General features: G+C 46.0%; 1 protein-coding gene across 1 annotated transcript in view; it reads right to left on the minus strand.

The window, feature by feature from the left end:
* The window catches only part of LOC147611417 (uncharacterized), a 39146-nt gene extending 25392 nt beyond the window's left edge, over window positions 1–13754 (minus strand). The window contains exon 1 of the mRNA XM_086784513.1: window positions 13205–13754. Within this exon, the coding sequence (XP_086640639.1) occupies window positions 13205–13616 (412 nt within the window). The 5' untranslated portion in view covers window positions 13617–13754. The remainder of the gene's footprint in view (window positions 1–13204) is intronic.
* Window positions 13755–19975: the final 6221 nt, after the last annotated feature.

Genomic DNA, 19975 nt, shown 5'->3' on the forward strand with positions numbered 1-19975 from the left:
CCTTGCTACTGATTAGACAGGGGACAAGGAATCCATGACAGAGATGGATAGTACCCTTGGATGGTAGAGAGGGTTTGTACAGGTGTGTCGACTGCATGTTATGCTGTGCTGTGATACTCTTCTGAGAGACAGTTTGGGAGTCTATGTTGTGATACAGGAGCACTGGATGTGTCAGGGTGTGATGTTGTTCATAGTGTGAGAGGCTATGGATGGTTGTGGTAGCCTTGATCATGGGAGAAAGCTTCTGTATGCAGACTCGATGTGAGAGAGTCTTTTGATATGAACAATGGCTGGACTTGTTTGTGGATGCCGTGTGGACTAGAAGCCAGAAGCAGGTTCTTTGCAGGCTTCAGGGGTTCTACTGTGACGGCTGAGTTCCCAGCCTTATATTGTAATCAAAGCTCTTATAATCAATTAAAGAAATACCGCAAGGGGCGCCACTGCGATTTGGGGCCAATCGGTGTCGGTGTACTTTTTACAGGAGCACTCTAGCTCCCCTGTTTGTTTTCCTTTTCTAGGTCCTCAATGGTGTTGAAGTGTTTTATGTGCAAATGTTTGTTCCACCGCCCTTTGCTTTCTGAAGGCCGGTTTTCAAGGTTCCGTTGCCGGGACTTGAACCCGGGTCGCTCGGCAACGGAACCTTGAAAACCGGCCTTCAGAAAGCAAAGGGCAGTGGAACAAACATTTGCACATAAAACACTTCAACACCATTGAGGACCTAGAAAAGGAAAACAAACAGGGGGAGCTAGAGTTATGGGCATCTCTATGTTGCCAGATGTTTCATGAGGGAATAGGCAACTAGATGTATGGGAAACAGAACAGGAGTTTTCAAAGGGAAACAGGCCTAAGGGTTTCATGTGGAAACAGGTCGTAGGTTTTCTCGAAGAGACATGTTTTTGGGTTTCTCCAGGAGATAGGTCACATGCAGGCAGAAGGTACACGAATGGACACATGTTTGGTACAGCCTTGCTACTAATTAGACAGGGGACAGGGAATCCATGACAGAGATGGATAGTACCCTTGGATGGTAGAGAAGGTACAGGAATGGACACATGTTTGGTACAGCCTTGCTACTGATTAGACAGGGGACAGGGAATCCATGACAGAGATGGATAGTACCCTTGGATGGTAGAGAGGGTTTGTACAGGTGTGTCGACTGCATGTTATGCTGTGCTGTGATACTCTTCTGAGAGACAGTTTGGGAGTCTGTGTTGTGATACAGGAGCACTGGATGTGTCAGGGTGTGATGCTGTTCATAGTGTGAGAGGCTATGGATGGTTGTGGCAGCCTTGATCATGGGAGAAAGCTTCTGTATGCAGACTCAATGTGAGAGAGTCTTTTGATATGAACAATGGCTGGACTTGTTTGTGGATGCCGTGTGGACTAGAAGCCAGATGCAGGTTCTTTGCAGGCTTCAGGGGTTCTACTGTGACGGCTGAGTTCCCAGCCTTATATTGTAATCAAAGCTCTTATAATCAATTAAAGAAATACCGCAAGGGGCGCCACTGCGATTTGGGGCCAATCGGTGTCCGTGTACTTTTTGCAGGAGCACTCTAGCTCCCCCTGTTTGCTTTCCTTTTCTAGGTCCTCAATGGTGTTGAAGTGTTTTATGTGCAAATGTTTGTTCCACCGCCCTTTGCTTTCTGAAGGCCGGTTTTCAAGGTTCCGTTGCCGGGACACATCGTCAACTTTCTCAAGGAGGCGAGTCCGTGGTTGCTTTGGTCGGGACAATCGCCAACTTTCCTAAGGGGGCAAGCTCGTGGTTGTCTCATGAGAGTCACATCAAAAGCTTCAACATGAGGAAAGTGAAAAGGAAGTGCAGGACACAGTACAGGATTTTGTGTCTTTGCCTATATGAGGTGAAGAGCAAGAGCTGAAGATGAAGTTCAAGAGAAAAGACACCAAGGACAAGAAGTAGTCGGCTAGGAACAAGAAGCAATTGAGGTGTTATGGTGCAGGAGATGCGTTGAAGGCTATGGCTTTCGACAGTTTGTCACCGGTGGTATCTTCACGGAGGCTTCATGGGTTCGAACTTCGGAAGACAGTTTCTTTCTATGTTTAGCAGTGGTGATCTACTATGCTTCATCAAGGACTTGTGCTTATCACTTGGGTGGAGTGCAAGCAGGTTTTGGGTGCCTGAGGATGTATCAGATGAGGCTCAGATGGAAGTGGAGGAACTTGACGAGGTTCTTATTCCTGAGCATATACTGGCACATAAGGAAAGAAAGGTACAGCGTAAGGTTTCCCGTCACTATCCTGTGAAGTTCAAGAGCTGTTCACTGATGGATACGAAGTGGATGGAGGAGGTTCACTGATGGATGCGAAGTGGATGGAGGAGGGTGACTTAGCAGATTCACCTCAGGAGTTGCAGCTTTATCTTGATGCCTATGAGTTGGAGTCGACTCTTTGTTACGGCTCATTCAGGTTCAGCAGAGCATAGGTCTGGAGCATTGCCTGATGCTCAAGAGGGGGGTAGCACCTCCGCTCCCTTGTTACAAACAGGCTCAGTTATTATCTAGGAGTCGCTTGGTGACATCTTTGTATTCACCCGAAGGAACTGAGGCTGACAGTACATCTGCTTATGGGACTTCTATGATCTTGTGTTCTAGACACATGAGATGGTAAAGTTGGGTATGGTTCACAGTCGGCCGCACCTTGAACTATAACTGCAACTATGGATAACTCTATGGAGGACATAAGTCTTGCGAGCAGTCCTAGAGTTGGTTTTGTTCCTGGAAATATGGATCGAACTCTGTTTGTGCATGTATGCATACACTTTTTGAGGTAGAGGTATTTTTGTATTCTGGTGCCATTGGATCCTAGAACCATTGAGAATACATTGGGAAATACTCTGCATTGTGTCATGTGCTGCATGTATGTTGGTATGATACATCAAGTGCTTTATTATGTTCATGGATGCACCACTGAGCGTGACTCCTGCGGGATGGCCATGAGACATATGTGGGAAAGTACTTGGTAGATGTAGTGTTTCGATGCATTGAGTGCTTGCATATGCTCATGTTTTACCTTCAGTCATGGGAGCATATTGTTTGCGAATGCATATGTGTGTCATGCATATGTGTGTCATATGTAGAATGATGCATGGTTTTGTTTTTGGCTAACACAGATAACGTGTTTCCATTTGGTTTTAGACTTTTGCTGTAGGTTCTGAAGGAACAAGCAAGAGGACAGTGTGGCTTATTGTGCAGGATGATTATTTTATCACCCAGATGCATTGGAGGGCCATTGTTTTTGCCATATGGGGTATCTTTGCTCATGAGATGCTTTACTGTGCCATTGAGTGCAATCGAGGACGCTTGCCATTTTTCAAGAGGGGGGTATGTCACGACCCTGTGTTTTTCTCTGGACAAGATGCAGATGTGCACGGGGACATGGTGGACAGTGTGAATGGCATCAGATGGGAGTGAAGATGGAAGCCCATGTGTGGATAACCCCATGTGTGAAAGGGGGCAAAAAGATTTTAGCTTAAAAAGGTTTAAAAACCTTTGTAATCATTTTAAAAGCCTTTCATTAAAGAAACGTGGCCCTTATGCTATTTTTGGGGCCACGCGTGAGCTTTTTGGTAAAAGAGGGGCTGTTGGGCAGAAAAAGCAGGAGGCGCCTATCTTTTGGTGTGGGGTGTGCTTTTCCAGTCAAGCTGCTCATCTGGATATACTGGCGGCTGCTGCTGAAGACTGAGTGTCGCTGTTGTCTGTAAGCTGAGTGCTGTAACAGGCCGTACAGCAGCCGTACTGTGCTGTACGACTGCAGGTACTGCTGAGTACAGGTGGCGCAGAGCTGTGGGACAGAGGCAGCCATAGCAGGCGACTCTCAACAGGTGGCTGCAGGTTCAGGTACAGGCCGTACAGCCCTGTACGACAGCCGTACAGTGTACGGACAGGGCTGACAGAAGTTGCCTTGAACAGAGTTGCTGCAGGCATATTTGTACGGACAGGTACAGCCAATATAGGCGACTGCTGTACAACAGCTGATACAGAAAGGAGGGCTGGATATTCATGAACATAGACATCATGTCCATGGCGTTCATCTGATGGAACTTTCAGCTTCTCTTTGCTTTGGATTCGGGACTGTTTTGGGACAGTTTATGGGCTGTTTTTGTTTGGCTGCAAATTCAGCTATGTGCTTGGGTTTTTGACTGCAAGTACAGGTCACTTGGTTATGTTTCTTGGCATGGGAGTGATGCAAGCTCGCATGGTTGCGTGCTCATGGAGCAGATTGTTTTCTTCCTGCTAGAAAGGAACAGTGGGACCTACAGTTATGGGCATCTTGTTAGAAGTCATCTCCTGTCTAGATTTATACACCAGGGCCTTTGTTGTGGGTGTGCCCGCCCTTATGAGGTGTTTTCCCATTTTTCCCCACTCTCCGTATTTTTCCCCTATTTTTTCCCATTTTTCTGAGGCTTGGGAGGGCTGCCAGGTGATGCCAAGAGCACCCTATTGCTGGCCGACTGGATCTACATCAGTCGTGGGCTTCAGGGCTGCTGGCCGACTGGATTTGATCAGTCGTGGGCACCTGTTTGCTGGCCGACTGCCTTTATGCAGTCGTGGGACCTTTTATCAGTCGTGGGCTTTCTTTATGCTGGCCGACTGCCCTTCCAGGGAGATATATATAGGTCCTCAGCCCCCATGCCTTATTTGTATCATATTCGGGATCTTCTTGTGTATATCAGAGCAGAGTTACACGCCTACATCTCTCTCTTTTTGTGCTGTTTTTTCTGCCTGCGTTTTTGCTCTTGTGTTCCCAGATTTGGTCATCATCTCCGCTGCATATTCTGACATGGTATCAGAGCCCTAGGCTCTAGATAGGTCTTGGGATTTGTGTGAGCAAGAGGGGGCTGTTTTGTGGCTGATTGGTGGACTGTTTTGGGCTGATCGGGAAGAGGAGAAGCAAGAGGAAGGCGGGCTGATTTGCTGGACAGCCACTTGCAGGTATCAGTTCTTCTTTGTTCCCACCCACCCACCCTTTTCAGAAGTACATCCCCGCTATGGCAGATCTGTTTGAGATGGCCGAGAGACATGTGAAGATCCCGACACTCCCCACGTTCCCGGTGGACCGTCAGTTGGACGGGAGCAACTACGGCATATGGAAGGTGATGATGGAATCCGTTCTGGAGTCCTACGATCTCGCCGATTTCGTCGTTGTTGGTGTTCCACGGCCGGAAGTAGAGGAAGGGGAGTTACCGTCAACCCGAAAGGACCGGGAGGCCCAGACGCAGATGTGGGATCGCGTCAACGCCAGGGTCCGTTCGTTTATTTTCCTCAATTGCACACCACAGGTAATTAATCATGTAAAGCATATGACGCTGGCCAGAGGTATATGGCAGCATTTGGCCTCACTTTACAATAGGGTATCGCCCATGAAGAGGATTTCCTTGGAAGTACAGATGCGGGTTATGAGCCCTGCAAAGTCGTCGACGATGCGGGAGCATATTAACAAGCTGCAGGCTCTTCAGCAGGAAGTTCTCCAGGCTGGGAAGGAGATATCGTCAGAGGACATGGCCATCACGTTGCTGTCACATTTACCCTCTTCGTACTCAGCATTTTACTCGTCGTTGATTACCAGTGGCAGGCTCAGCACCATCACGTGGGAGGAGCTTGTGCCCATGGTCTTGGACCAGGAGGAACGATTCACGAACCCTCCTCAGGGTGGAGGTTCGGAGGCCTTTACTGGCCAACGGTCGAAAGGCCGTAACTCGGGCAAGGGGAAGGCTTCATCGGAGAAGTCTTCTGAGAAGATGTCTGACGCTGACCGCGAGAAACTGAAGGCAGAGAGGACCTGTAATGATTGTGGCGAGAAAGGCCACTACTGGAGGCAGTGTCCCAAGCGGAAGACCGAGAAGGGTGAAGACTCCTCAGCAATCATGAAGACTCCGGCTTTTGTGCACCTGGAGGTGATGGACACCGATGCTTCATTTTCTTCAGGCAGGGAGGAGATTGGAGGACTCTCCGCAACGGATACTCGGGAGTGGATTCTCGATAGTGGTGCTTCCAGGCACATGACTCCTTCCCGTTCCGGTTTACAGGATCTCTGCAGGCTTTCTGGTCATATTCTTACTGGTGATACGTCCACTATCCCAGTTCACAGTGAGGGCAGGATGGAGATAGTTCCCGATGGCAGAGGGGGGAAGCATTCCTCCCAGGTGTTGTATGTTCCGGCACTTGGTTTTCATCTGTTGTCAGTGCATCAGGTTTGCAAGACTGGCGTACGGGTGGAGTTTGATGAGCATTTTGTTGCTCTCCGGGACAAAGCAACAGGCCAAGTGGTTTGGAAAGGTGGAGTGGAGAATGGAGTTTACCAGCTTTCAGCACTCTCTCTCCCAGGTCCTCAGGATTGTGATGAGTGGCAGTTTGGTAATGGCTACTCAAGTGTGGATACGCTGCAGGTACGGGCTTTCCGAGACCAGGTGGTGGATAGCTTACCAGTAGATGGCAGCAGTTGGCAGGAACTTTCCAGTACTGAGGTTGGTAGTTCTTGTGTTCGTGAGTCGGAGGAAGCTGAACAGGTCACTTATGCTCTGATGTCTCGACGTGTTCGGGACATAGAACTTCCAGTAGTAGAGGATGTTCTTTCCACGGGGACCTTTCGGAAAGCCAGGCAGGTGACAGGTGATTACTTGCAGAAGAAGGTGGTTTCTCCAGGCTTTGTGGTTCAGGACTCAGAGGGGGTGGTTGACAGGTTTCAGAAGGCCTTGCGTGGTCTTCAGAAGGTTTCCAGGACTTGCTTGTGCACCGTAACAGGTGTTGATCCTTGTGAGCAGTGTGATGTCTCGGTGACTCAGAAGCTGTATGGTTCATTGATCTGGTTGATGGACACCGGATTGGACGGGAGCTTCCTGATGAGGCGGTTGAGCTCTTGGTTGCAGATGTCTCTTTGTGAGGCAGGATTGCGTTTCCTGTGGTTTCTGCAGCATGCGAAGGATCATGGACTCTTGTACACAGGAGGGGGATTGTTGGATGGAGTCCGACTCCGCGGATGGAGTGACTCAGTTTGGGGAGGAGATCTGGACACGAGGGGATCTACTTCAGGCCCAGGAGCAGTTTTACGGAGCAGCAGGAGGAGGTTACATTGCAGGTTTGGGCTTCCACTGGAGGAACCCATGGTCATCCAGAGGCACTTTGTTCGTGAACAGATCGTTGCTGATGACATCTTGCTGGAGTTCTGTTCGACGGAGGACAGTACGGTGGACCTCTTCACGAAGTCGCTCTCAGGATTTGCTCAGGCGGCACCCCAGCTCCCAGTGGTTGGTTACACAGCCAGGAGCTGAGAGGGGGTGTTAGAAGTCATCTCCTGTCTAGATTTATACACCAGGGCCTTTGTTGTGGGTGTGCCCGCCCTTATGAGGTGTTTTCCCATTTTTCCCCACTCTCCGTATTTTTCCCCTATTTTTTCCCATTTTTCTGAGGCTTGGGAGATGCCAAGAGCACCCTATTGCTGGCCGACTGGATCTACATCAGTCGTGGGCTTCAGGGCTGCTGGCCGACTGGATTTGATCAGTCGTGGGCACCTGTTTGCTGGCCGACTGCCTTTATGCAGTCGTGGGACCTTTTATCAGTCGTGGGCTTTCTTTATGCTGGCCGACTGCCCTTCCAGGGAGATATATATAGGTCCTCAGCCCCCATGCCTTATTTGTATCATATTCGGGATCTTCTTGTGTATATCAGAGCAGAGTTACACGCCTACATCTCTCTCTTTTTGTGCTGTTTTTTCTGCCTGCGTTTTTGCTCTTGTGTTCCCAGATTTGGTCATCATCTCCGCTGCATATTCTGACACATCTCTATGTTGCCAGATGTTTCATGAGGGAACAGGCAACTAGATGTATGGGAAACAGAACAGGAGTTTTCAAAGGGAAACAGGCCTAAGGGTTTCATGTGGAAACAGGTCGTAGGTTTTCTCGAAGAGACATGTTTTTGGGTTTCTCCAGGAGATAGGTCACATGCAGGCAGAAGGTACAGGAATGGACACATGTTTGGTACAGCCTTGCTATTGATTAGACAGGGGACAGGGAATCCATGACAGAGATGGATAGTACCCTTGGATGGTAGAGAGGGTTTGTACAGGTGTGTCGACTGCATGTTATGCTGTGCTGTGATACTCTTCTGAGAGACAGTTTGGGAGTCTGTGTTGTGATACAGGAGCACTGGATGTGTCAGGGTGTGATGCTGTTCATAGTGTGAGAGGCTATGGATGGTTGTGGCAGCCTTGATCATGGGAGAAAGCTTCAGTATGCAGACTCAATGTGAGAGAGTCTTTTGATATGAACAATGGCTGGACTTGTTTGTGGATGCCGTGTGGACTAGAAGCCAGATGCAGGTTCTTTGCAGGCTTCAGGGATTCTACTGTGACGGCTGAGTTCCCAGCCTTATATTGTAATCAAAGCTCTTATAATCAATTAAAGAAATACCGCAAGGGGCGCCACTGCGATTTGGGGCCAATCGGTGTCCGTGTACTTTTTGCAGGAGCACTCTAGCTCCCCCTGTTTGTTTTCCTTTTCTAGGTCCTCAATGGTGTTGAAGTGTTTTATGTGCAAATGTTTGTTCCACCGCCCTTTGCTTTCTAAAGGCCGGTTTTCATCTGTACTGGAAAGTTCCTGCCAACTGTTGCCATCAACTGACAAGCTATCCACCATCTAGTACGGGAAGGCCTGCACCTACAGCGTATCCACACTTAAGTGGCCATTACCAGACTGCCACTCATCACAAAACTGAGGACCTGGGAGAGAGAGTGCTGAAAGTTCGCAAACTCCATTCTCCACTCCGCCTTCCCAAACTACCTAGCCTGTTGCTTTGTCCCAGAGAGCAACAAAATGCTCATCAAACTCCACCCGTATGCCAATCTTGCAAACCTGATGCACTGACAACACATGAAAACCAAGTGACGGAACATACAACACTTGGGAGGAATGCCTCCCCCCTCTGCCATGGAGAACTATCTCCATCCTGCCCTCACTATGAACGGGAATAATGGATGTATCCCCAGTAAGGAAGTGACCAGAATACCTGCAGAGATCCTGTAAAGCCAAATAGGACGGAGTCATGTGCCTGGAAACACCATGGTCTAGAATCCACTCCCAAGTATCTATAGCAAAGAGTCCTCCTGCATGAAGAAAATGAAACATCGGTGTCCATAACCTCCACGTGCGCAAAAGCTGGAATCTTCACGATTGCTGCTGAGGATTCTACAAACTTCTCGATACTCCGCTTGGGACACTGCCTCCAATAGTGGCCTTTCTCGCCACAATCATTGTCGGTCCTCTCTGCCTTCAGTTTTTCGCGGTCTGCGTCGGACTTCTTCTTAGAAGACTTCTCCGGTGAAGCCTTCCCTTTGCCCTTGTTATTACGGCCTTTCGACCGTTGGCCAGTCAAGGCCTCCGAACCTCCGCCCTGTGAAGGATTTGTGAATCTTTTCTCCCGGTCTAAGACCATGGGCACAAGCTCCTCCCATGTGATGGTGCTGAGCCTGCCACTGGTAATCAAAGAAGAGTAAAATGTTGAGTACTAAGAGGGCAAATGTGATAGCAACATGATGGCATAATCCTACGATGATATCTCTTTCTCAGCCTGGAGAACTTCCTGTTGAAGAGCCTGCAGCTTGTTGATGTGCTCCCGCATCATCGATGACTTTGCAGGATTCATCACCCGCATCTATACTTCCAAGGAGATCCTCTTCATGGGCGATACCCTGTTGTAGAGAGAAGCCAAATGCTGCCATATACCTCTGGTCAACATCATATGCTTGATATGATTGATTACCTGTGGTGTGCAGTTAAGGAAAATGAAAGAACGGACCCTGGCATTGACACGGTCCCATAACTGTGCCTGTGCCTCACGTTCCTTCCGAATCGAGGGTAACTCCCCTTCCTCTAACTCCGGCCGTAGAACCCCAACAACAATGAAATCAGCAAGGTCATAAGACTCCAAGACAAATTCCATCATTACCTTCCATATGCCGTAGTTGTTCCCGTCCAACTGACGGTCTACTAGGAACGTGGGGAGTGTCAGGATCTTCACATGCCTCTCAGCCATCTCAAGTAAATCTGCCATTGCGGGGGTGTAACTGAAAAGGGTGGGTGGGTGGGAAAAAATGAGGAACTAAACCTACAAGTGGCTGTCCAGCAAATCAGCCCGCCTTCCTCTTGCTTCTCCTCTTCCTGTACGGTCCAAAACAATCCACCAATCAGCAACAAAACAGCCCCCCTCTTGCTCACACAGTTCCCAAGATCTATCAAGAGCCTGGAGCTCTGATACCATGTCGGAATATGCAGCGGAGATGAAGACAAGATCTGAAAACACAAGAGCAAGTGCACTGCAGAAAAACACAGCAATGGAGAGAGAGAGAGAGAGAGAGAGAGAGAGAGAGAGGCGTGTAACTCTACTATATACACAAGAAATCCCGAAATACAGAATACGAAGTGTGTGGGGGCTAGGGGCCATTTTATATGGCCCCTATGATCCAGTCGGCCAGCACATAAGGCAACCGACAGCACTCTAAAGCAACCTGCAATATCTCCAGTCAGCCAGCTACATGCAATCGGCCAGCACTCCTAAGAGCCACAGGACAGCCTCCCACCAAAAAAAATAGGGAAAAATATGGAGAATGGGAAAAAATGAGAAAACACCTAAATCGGGTGGGCACACCCACAACAGAGGCCCTAGTGTAACCATACAGACAGAAGATGACTGCTAACACACACATGGGTTTCCTTTTTAACTCCAAACTGATGCCATTCACACTGTCCACTATGTCCCCGTGCACACCTGCATACTGTCCAGAGAAAAACACAGGGTCGTGACACGTGACACTGATGCTGCTCTCATGTTCCATGTTCCTAGGATTCCATGATGAGATTCCATGGACAGTTTTGTATCACCCCGATGAGATAGTTTTGATTTGTTTCTATTTATTTTCCATTCCATGATGAGATATTCCAGACATTATTGTATCACTTTGGTCTCACAGGCCCATTGGGTCTTTAGTAGACGCTTAATACATCTATCTCTGTGAAAATATGCCCAATCATAGTATTTTACCCAGCCCAAAAGGGGTTTTATTTTAGCATTTCTTTGTCTTGCTGCTGGCCAACAGCTTTCCCTAGCCGATGAGCAGCCCAACAGCATATATATAGAAATGCATCATAATTCAGCAAAAAACACAACTCATAATCATCACGGATCTGCTGCTGCTGCTGGCACTTCTTCTGCATCAGGCTGATCACCACCATCGTTTTCTGTACACAGCAGCCGTCGGCTTTCCTTCTTTGGATCAGCAGCACTGTACCTGCAGCAACAGCCATCGTCTCACTTCTCTAGATCAGCAGCAGTGTACCCTATACCTGCAGCCTATACCTGCAGAGCAGCCGTCATTTTTCCTTCTTTGTATCTGCAGCACAGTACATAGAGGCAGTCGACTTCCTTCCCTCTACGTGCAGCACACTTCAGGGACAGCAGCCCATTCTTTGCTCATTCACCATCTATTTGGGACAGCAGCCCACTCTCTGCTCATCACTCTGACGACATCTACCATTCGGGACAGAAACCCATCTTTCCTCACCTCATCTGACAACTATCTTACCTCGTGACGGCAGCACACCATCTGCCCAGGACAGCAGCCCCCTCTGCTCCTCAGATCTGTGTTTATCTGCAGTCCACTCTTCTGGATATTTGCGTTTGTCTGCATCACCTCACCTTCGGAGAGCCTCTGCCTCACATCAACACGAGCCTTTGTCATTGACCGTGCTTCAGCTCTGACCTCGTCTTTGCTTCTTCGACAGTCTACTACTCAGAGTCTCCTCACATGAGAGGGCCTCTTGTACTGGATTTCATTCACCATCATACATACACTCATTTATCCATTTCATGCTGCGTTGATTTGCTGAGATCTCTCGCACATCTGGTCCTTTCGTCCTTTTGCCCTCACACCATCTTTATTTCTTTTTCTCTCCAGTAGAGATGTGACATGCGGAAGCCTTGACTTACTTGATCGAGTCTTAAGCCTACTGATTAGGAACACTCATGCAAAAGCAATGAATAGACAGCAGAGAGAAGTGAGATGTCTTTGATTGTGGCCTTTGGCCTTCCAAAATGGATTGAATTCTCACCAAAAGAACGCCTATTGGCCTGCCCACATCATGTTGGAAATATTGTTCATCCCCAAATGGACTCCCTACATGCTTGTATCTGGCCCATTTATGAGGCCCTGCACTACATATTTTATGTGCTATTTTTGCACCATTTTTTGGTACCTATTTTAGAAATTTTCAGCATTTTATGGAATTTTGTCCAGGTTGGCCTATAGGACCCGGCCAACCAGCTCATGAGAACCTATATAAATAGGTGCCTCATTCCCACATCATTTCATCTCTGATTTCAGCCCTGACTTGCACATACCAGCACTCACGGGCCTCCCTCGTGCTGTACCTTCATTCGTATTCAGGTTCTTGATCATTTGCAGTCTATTGCCTACACATATATGCTGTTTAATTCTCTGTTTTCGGATTTGTAGCAGTAGCACAGATTTCTCAGACATCAATGACTGACTACCCCTTGCTATTTATAGGCTCATGGGAATATCCTTGCATTAGCCCGACTGCTGTCGGCCAAAATCCAGCTTGTTATGTCCCAGTGTTTGAACATAACAAAGCTAGCGTGAGGCTATATAGTCAGGTTGTGGCTCAATATAGAGAGAGTTTCTCAATAGAAGAATAGATGAAGCACCTAGGGTTAGTCACCGGACTTCTTCACACCCTCTTTCTTTGTCGCAACCATGTCTGGCTACATGAACTCACAACTGACCACTGATGAGGCCAAAAGATCCAAAGAGTGGACTTCAAATGGTGATCATTAGGATGTTCACACAATGTGAATGTACAGTAAACTGTAATATGGAAATGTTCTCTTCCCAATTAGTCTGCCTCTTCTTAACATATGGACAGAGCAGTATGTAAGTTGCATGACCAAGAAAGGTCCAACAATTGCCAGAAGATCACCTCAATTATCATAAAGCCATTGTAGAACTTGGGTTTGTCAATTGAATGTAAATATGAATGCATATATACTACACGCTTGTAGGTATGCATGTAAGTGTGGCATGGCATACGGCTCTCTCTCTCTCTCTCTCTCTCTCTCTTTCTCTCTCTCTCTCTCCAAATTCCACTAGGATAATAAGCAGATAAGCAGAGAAGGCGTACCTTTCTCGATGGGGGTTGCTAAGTGCGGATCCATGAGCTTGTCGGTAACCTGAGTGACAGACCAAGCGGCGTTTTTGAAGATGGCAACATCGCCAGCCCTCTCGGGGGGTGCTTTGAATAGAGGGGTGCATTTTCTGCGAAAGGGCCGGGCAGCCTTGTAGCGTTCGGCGAGGACCTCCAGGTTCTTCATGGAGGGAATCCAGGAGGAGGATTCAGGCCAGAAGGGGACAGCCTGCAGAACCCTAGACTCTGAGAAGGCCTCGCCCAGCTCCTTGGCAGCGGAGGGCTCGATCTTGCGCCTGAGCAAATGCTCCCACAGGGTGGTCTGCGTGTGGCTAGGGCGCCGGCTCTGCAGAAGACAGGATAGTAAGGCCCCTCGCTTCCTCGCCATGGAATCGAAGAGTGCCGCCATTTTCTAAACAAACTCTTTGGCGTTCAACACTCCATTGTTGCCAGCAGCTCAAGACTGTCATGCTCCATCTCCATGAATAATTTGATGAAGGTATCCATAACTAAAACCCTGTCACAATAAAATAAAAACTAAAACCTCTCAAAAACTAAGTTTTTTTTAACCTTCAATAAAACTAAAACCTCTCAAAAGCTATGAATTTTTAAACCTTCCATTTGTTCAGGGGGTGGGGACAATAGCCGGGTGGTTAAAGGCGGTGCTCTTCTTCTCTGAGGACATCTCTCCACAAAGGGATGTGCTCCCCCCAAAAAAAAATTTTTTTGATGCCATCTATAGCAATGCAAAATGAAAATTGCAAGCATTTTTAGCAATGCAAAATATTTTTAGAAAATTGCAGGTATTTTTATACTAAAATGTTCGTAATTTGGGAGCATCCCACGTGTATTGCCCGCACGAAAAATGCAAATGCAGCAAAGCAAGCTACCTTATAACCCTAACCTTCTCCAAACAAGATTCTCATTCGCTTTTCTCCTAAGACTAAGGGAGGACAAGCGAGCCTCAATTGGCAGAGGAGGAGAGGGGGGGCACATTAATGCAAGTGGCTATGGCATGGATGGGGTCTGAGCATGAACATAGTCCAATCTTGCCGCTCCAAAAAAATCCCTCCACAATGAGGTTTTCGACTACATTACTTATCTCCATATGCGAGGGCTTATGGAGATGACCCTTGGCACTATAACTAATGTAAATAATTTCTTTACGAATATATTTTCCCCTATGGACTTTGTTTGTAATCTTATGGAATTTATGCTCGTAACTATTTTAGTTTCACTCAGTTATGTGTCTCCTTGTACTTGCATCCACAACTTGCTTAGACTCATGAGTAGCTTGCATATTGCCTTGTAGGTGATGTAGTATGCCTAAAGTGTTGGATACAATTTCATTCCCCATTCCAAGTTTAGCCTTTCCACTTAGAAGATAATAGCACTTAGTTGACTTAAAAGCAAGTTTACCTTGTTTCCTTAACACTTGGTCAAGTTAAAAGCACTTTGATGATCTTATTGGAGAAATCAATAAATTTTTAGTCTATTGGTCTTTTTCATTTTCCACTTCACTTGTAGTTTTCATATCACCCGAATGGAAGTTGTAAATGCAAAGTTTAGTCAATAACCTACAAGAATTGAAATAATGCATTCCAAGAGCTACCAAGAGCCACATACTTTATGATGTCTATTCCCAAGAGCTGAGCATTATTGAGGTTGTTCCAAAAGATACCCGTTGAGAATGGGAAAATAAAATAATCATGTTGAGATTTTTTTTGTATAATTGTGTGGGGAGAGGGGTGTGTTTATGTTATGGCCTATTTATACTCCTCTAAGAACTCTACCATTCAAGAAGAGCAAACAGTGAAACAAGCAATAACCATCATGGAATTCTTAACTTACTTCTGGCGGCCTAGGATCTCTTTGACCTCCAAGCTCCACCAATGGTTGCTAGCTCCAATTTTCCAAGTCTCCTTCTTGTTGTCACCAAGAAGTTTGTTGCACTTCCCTACAAGGACTCGCCTCTCTCTCTCTATCTACACTCTCTCACACAAAGAATAAAAAGGCACACGTGCAAGAAGCATCAAAGCATTTCGTATAATAGAAGATATATTACCAAAATTACTTTACAAATGGCCACATGGCCGCCATGTGATGTACTAGCTTTCCCTCACTAATTACTCCGAACCACAAGTGTAGCTTGGAGTACCCTCATCCAATATATAGTCGTGTCATTCTCCACCAAATGAGCCAACCGCAAGGAAGAGACTTGCCACAATAGTAGCCCTTTTATACAACCTATTTAAGCTGTAATACCAATAGTAGCCCTTTTATACCAACTTTTGCATAAAATATGAAGGCATTCCTAGTTAACCAGATATGCTAAAAAGCTGTCCACCGAAAAAATGAAAGAAAATTGAACATTCTGGGTTATCCGGCCCATTCGGAATCTTGCCAAAAATCCAGTCTTTAACCTTTATGGGCCTATTTGTTAACGGAGTCCATACGCAAGAAAGGAAATCCCACACCTTCTTTGCCACCGGACATGAAATGAAAAGATGTGGGCATGTTTCCAAGCATGTAGTACAAAACACATAATTACCAAAAGCAATCTACCGCTTTCGCACTTGGTCCCCCAATGGTAGGCCTCCAACTAGCATGCGCCATAAGAACACCTTCCCTTGATATGGAATCTTAGACCACCAGCCTTGTAAGATTACTTCCTTCCATGAGGCCCTACTCTTCCTGATGTTCCATACCCTATTAGCCTTCTCGGTGATTCATCGCTTATCTTCCACCATCATATGGTACACTTGATTTGTTGTATGTTGGATAATGTCCTGAGGCTTTCTAAATGCCTAATCTAACCAAGATTGTTGATCCTTCAAGTGAAGAATATCACCAAATAGTGTAAGTGTTGCCCTCACCTTCTCCTATAATTGTACATATCCACATAAAACCCAAAAATATTGACGGATTTTTCAAAAAGACAATAAGCGACCTCTACATGGCAATAAAGCATCAAGAATTCTCACTAGTCCCAATCGAGCCATTCTATTGAATTTTGGCTGCTCAGCAAGTTTGTCTCAGAAGTCGTGAAGTAGCCAACACCTCACCTGCCATGGAATTCAACTGCAACCCTGCTGATCTGAAGGCTTCCATTTAGTGTGTGCCAACACCTCCTTCCATGAGATCATCAAATGAGAAAGGAGAGGTGAAGCCACCACTTGAACCTATTGGGAACCAATGGTTCTTGAGATACACACACATCTTGCAATAAAGGCCATCTCCTAGTGACCGACCATATGTAATCTGACGTCTAATAGGGTTGCCCCTCCACTCCTCTTCGGAGTAGTAACATGTTCCCAAGAAATCCACGTCTTCCCTAACTTGAGATACACACATATCTTGCAATAAAGGCCATCTCCTAGTGACCGACCATATGTAATCTGACATCTAATAGGGTTGCCCCTCCACTCCTCTTCGGAGTAGTAACATGTTCCCAAGAAATCCACGTCTTCCCTAACTTATTTCCTGCTCTTTTCCATAGCATAAATCTAATTGGCTATTGTATATGATGCAAAGCTTTGTTGAAATATACGAGTGAATGGGTGTGTGTGCGGGAACAAGCCCTTAGCAAGAGGCTATAAAAGAGAGTCTGTAAATGAGTGGGTAGCAGTGAAAAGTTGAGAAGTACCTACTGGGAGAGAATAAAGTATAGCATAAGAAGATCTAGGATGTGTGGAGATATTATGGGAAAAGTGAAGAGGTGGAGAGAATCAAGCAAAAGAGGTGGAGAGAATCAAGGATGAGGTGTCCCCCCAGATGTAAGGGAGGTGGCACAAATCAAGGAGCAGATCAAACTTGTATAAATTGAGCTTGTGCTATTGAGAAATTGATGGTTTTTGAGTATCCATGCCTACATTAAGCTATCAATCTCATGTTAATTGCTCACTAATCTCATGTTAATCATCATCTAATCACTTGCTAATGATGTTTATTCTTGCATTTTATCCACCATAGCTCATCACATTGCTCCAAATTTAACATGGTATCAGAGCCTAGCTTAGGATCCATCCAATTTCTACACCCTATTAATCTTAATTAGGAGATAATCACCTTTTTAATCTCTTTTCAACTATTTTCTGACCCCCGACTGGTGGAGGAGCTCTCTCTTCCTCCAGCCTCAAAAATGGCTCAAGATCTTTTACCCACAACCCAAAAGGCTTCAGCTCATCAAGAAAGCACACCAAACCGCTGTCGGGAGCAGTAGAAATCCGCGAAATCATCGGTGCCTTTTTCTAACAGTAAATCTGCAAAATTGGCTTCACTACTTGCAATTGGGAGCAAAGGAGCTAGCCCAAAGGGTTTTTCGATGCTGCGAACATGCCTATGTGGTCATAATTATGAAAAAACGTTGCCAGCAAACAACCGATTTCAGCTCCATATTACTCACAGAAAGCAGTTCTGGTAATCTTAAGATTAAGCATTCAATGTCTAATCAAATCCTTTGGTTCTTGGCTTGATACTCTACTAGACTAACTGCTATTGATGCTCTTGAAAGGATCTAAGCTCATTTGAACTCTAAGGCCCCAGATCTGGCCTCCCCGCACACTCTACTTTTTGCACATAAAATAGGAGATTATTTCACTAATCAATGATTAACCAGCATTTCACTAATCAATGATTAACCAACATTAATCACTATATTTTGGTGCAATTGAGGGTTCAAAATTACCATTGGGTATCTGATACAAATCCCTATCACTTCAGATTGAAATTCGGAGATGGTTTGATACTCTGACCATTTAGTACAGATCAGCTACACTTGGCTTTATGTAATTTTTGGTAAATTTATGCTGATAAATCTGTTGTAATCATCATTTAACACCAGATTTGAGTTGTAAAAGGGTAGACATTTCCCTTGAATCTTAAATTGGATCAAGAGGTAAGACCCCCTTCACATCATCAGAGCACGATCATTAGAGCACGGCACAAGAAATAGCTAAGTTTAATGGGGAGCAGTTTCATACATGGCAAACAAAGACCATGTATTTGCTCATGAGGAAAAATCTGTGGGGGCTAGTTGAGGGAAGAGATGAATGCCCAGAGGTGATTGGGGAGAATGAGTAGAAGATCAGGAATGAGAAAGCATTAGGACTCATTGCACTAAGTTTAAATGATGAAATCATTCACCACATCACAGGGATACAACGGGCAAGCATGAGATAGAAGGAGCTCTATTAGAGCAAGAGACCAAGGTCAAAGAGAAGAAAGGGGTGGACCCAACAACTGGAGAGGAAAAAGCATTCTACACCCGAGGAGGATTCTCACAAGACGAGGACGAGGAAGAGGCATGGGAGGAGGAAGGACCTTCACTTGCCACAATTGTGGGAAGCCAGGACACATGGCAAGAGACTGCTATAGCAAACCTAGTGAAGAAGGATCAACATCGGCCAACTTCATGGTGGAGACTCCTAAGGAAGTGGAGTCAGATCATCTTTTCTGAGAGAGAAAGAGAGAGAAACCCCCACAACCCAATGAACCTGCCCTAACAGAGTAAAACCACCTCTGAGCCACCGATGATATAGGCCATGTGGTAGATGTATGTGTGAGCACTTTAGTCAACGTCACAGGCACTTTGTAGTAGCCTTGGACACATAGAGAGAGAGTGTCAAGGACTATGAGTTAGGGACTTGAGGCACTGGTCACGGGCTACCAAGTAAGAGGGAAACTTGGTATACGGTCCGTGCTAGGATTATTCACTTGAGGGGAGGTGTTGAAATATACAAGTGAATGGGTGTGTGTGCGGGAATAAGCCCTTAGCAAGAGGCTAGAAAAGAGAGTCTGTAAATGAGTGGGTAGTAGTAGTGAAAAGGTGAGAAGTATCTACTGGGAGAGAATAAAGGGTAGTATGAGAAGATCTAGGATGTGTGGAGATATTATGGGAAAAGTGAAGAGGTGGAGAGAATCAAGGATGAGGTGTCCCCCCCATATGTAGGGGAGGTGGCACAAATCAAGGAGCAGATCATGGACAAACTTGTATAATTGAGCTTGTGCTAATGAGAAATTGCTGGTTTTTAAGTATCCATGCCTACATTAAGCTAAAGAAAAAAGATCTAATCATAATGGATTGTGCCACTTTGAGCCAAACATGCATAGGACAACCCCAAGTTTTCCAATACACAAACTTATCATTTATCCTTGCAGAAATCCATGCATGTTAAAACCCTAAGATCTCTCCAGATAATTATCATGCATAAACATGCATAAACCAAGCATAAACTCATCCACCCGACCACCCCTGAGCCCAAGGGATACACACATGAATTATAATGAAGTACCTCATTCCTTAACCTAGATGTCCCATACCATCAAGAGATATGACTTCATTCTAGCAGCATATAACTCTAGTGTGAAATGGTAGGTGAGTAGATACAATACTCTACACCAGAGAACGTTACTCGAGTGTGTTTATTCCCCTATTATATAGGAGGGCCCTCAAGTGACTCTTGACTCTCCATTTTCCATGTGTGACCCTTGGATGCTTGACCCTAACCTTAACCCTTAAGGTTAGCCCTAACCCATGCTCCACTAGAGCTTGTTCCCATGCTCCCATTCTCACAAGCCTAATGTGGGTTAGCCTCCTAGTATATGCACATACAATGTGCACATAACATACTTCCCCTCTCTCAAACTATTGCACTCTTGCAATGAAAAGAAGGAAATCTACACTGAACATTCTCAACCGGTTCCCAAGTCGAATCCTCTATTTCCCTATCTTTCCACAAAATTTTAACCTCAGGGAGGATTAGTCGA

This window comes from Cibotium barometz, chromosome 47 (assembly GCF_041138505.1).
Source record: "Cibotium barometz isolate CiBa-2024 chromosome 47, ASM4113850v1, whole genome shotgun sequence".
NCBI classification, from domain to species: domain Eukaryota; kingdom Viridiplantae; phylum Streptophyta; class Polypodiopsida; order Cyatheales; family Cibotiaceae; genus Cibotium; species Cibotium barometz.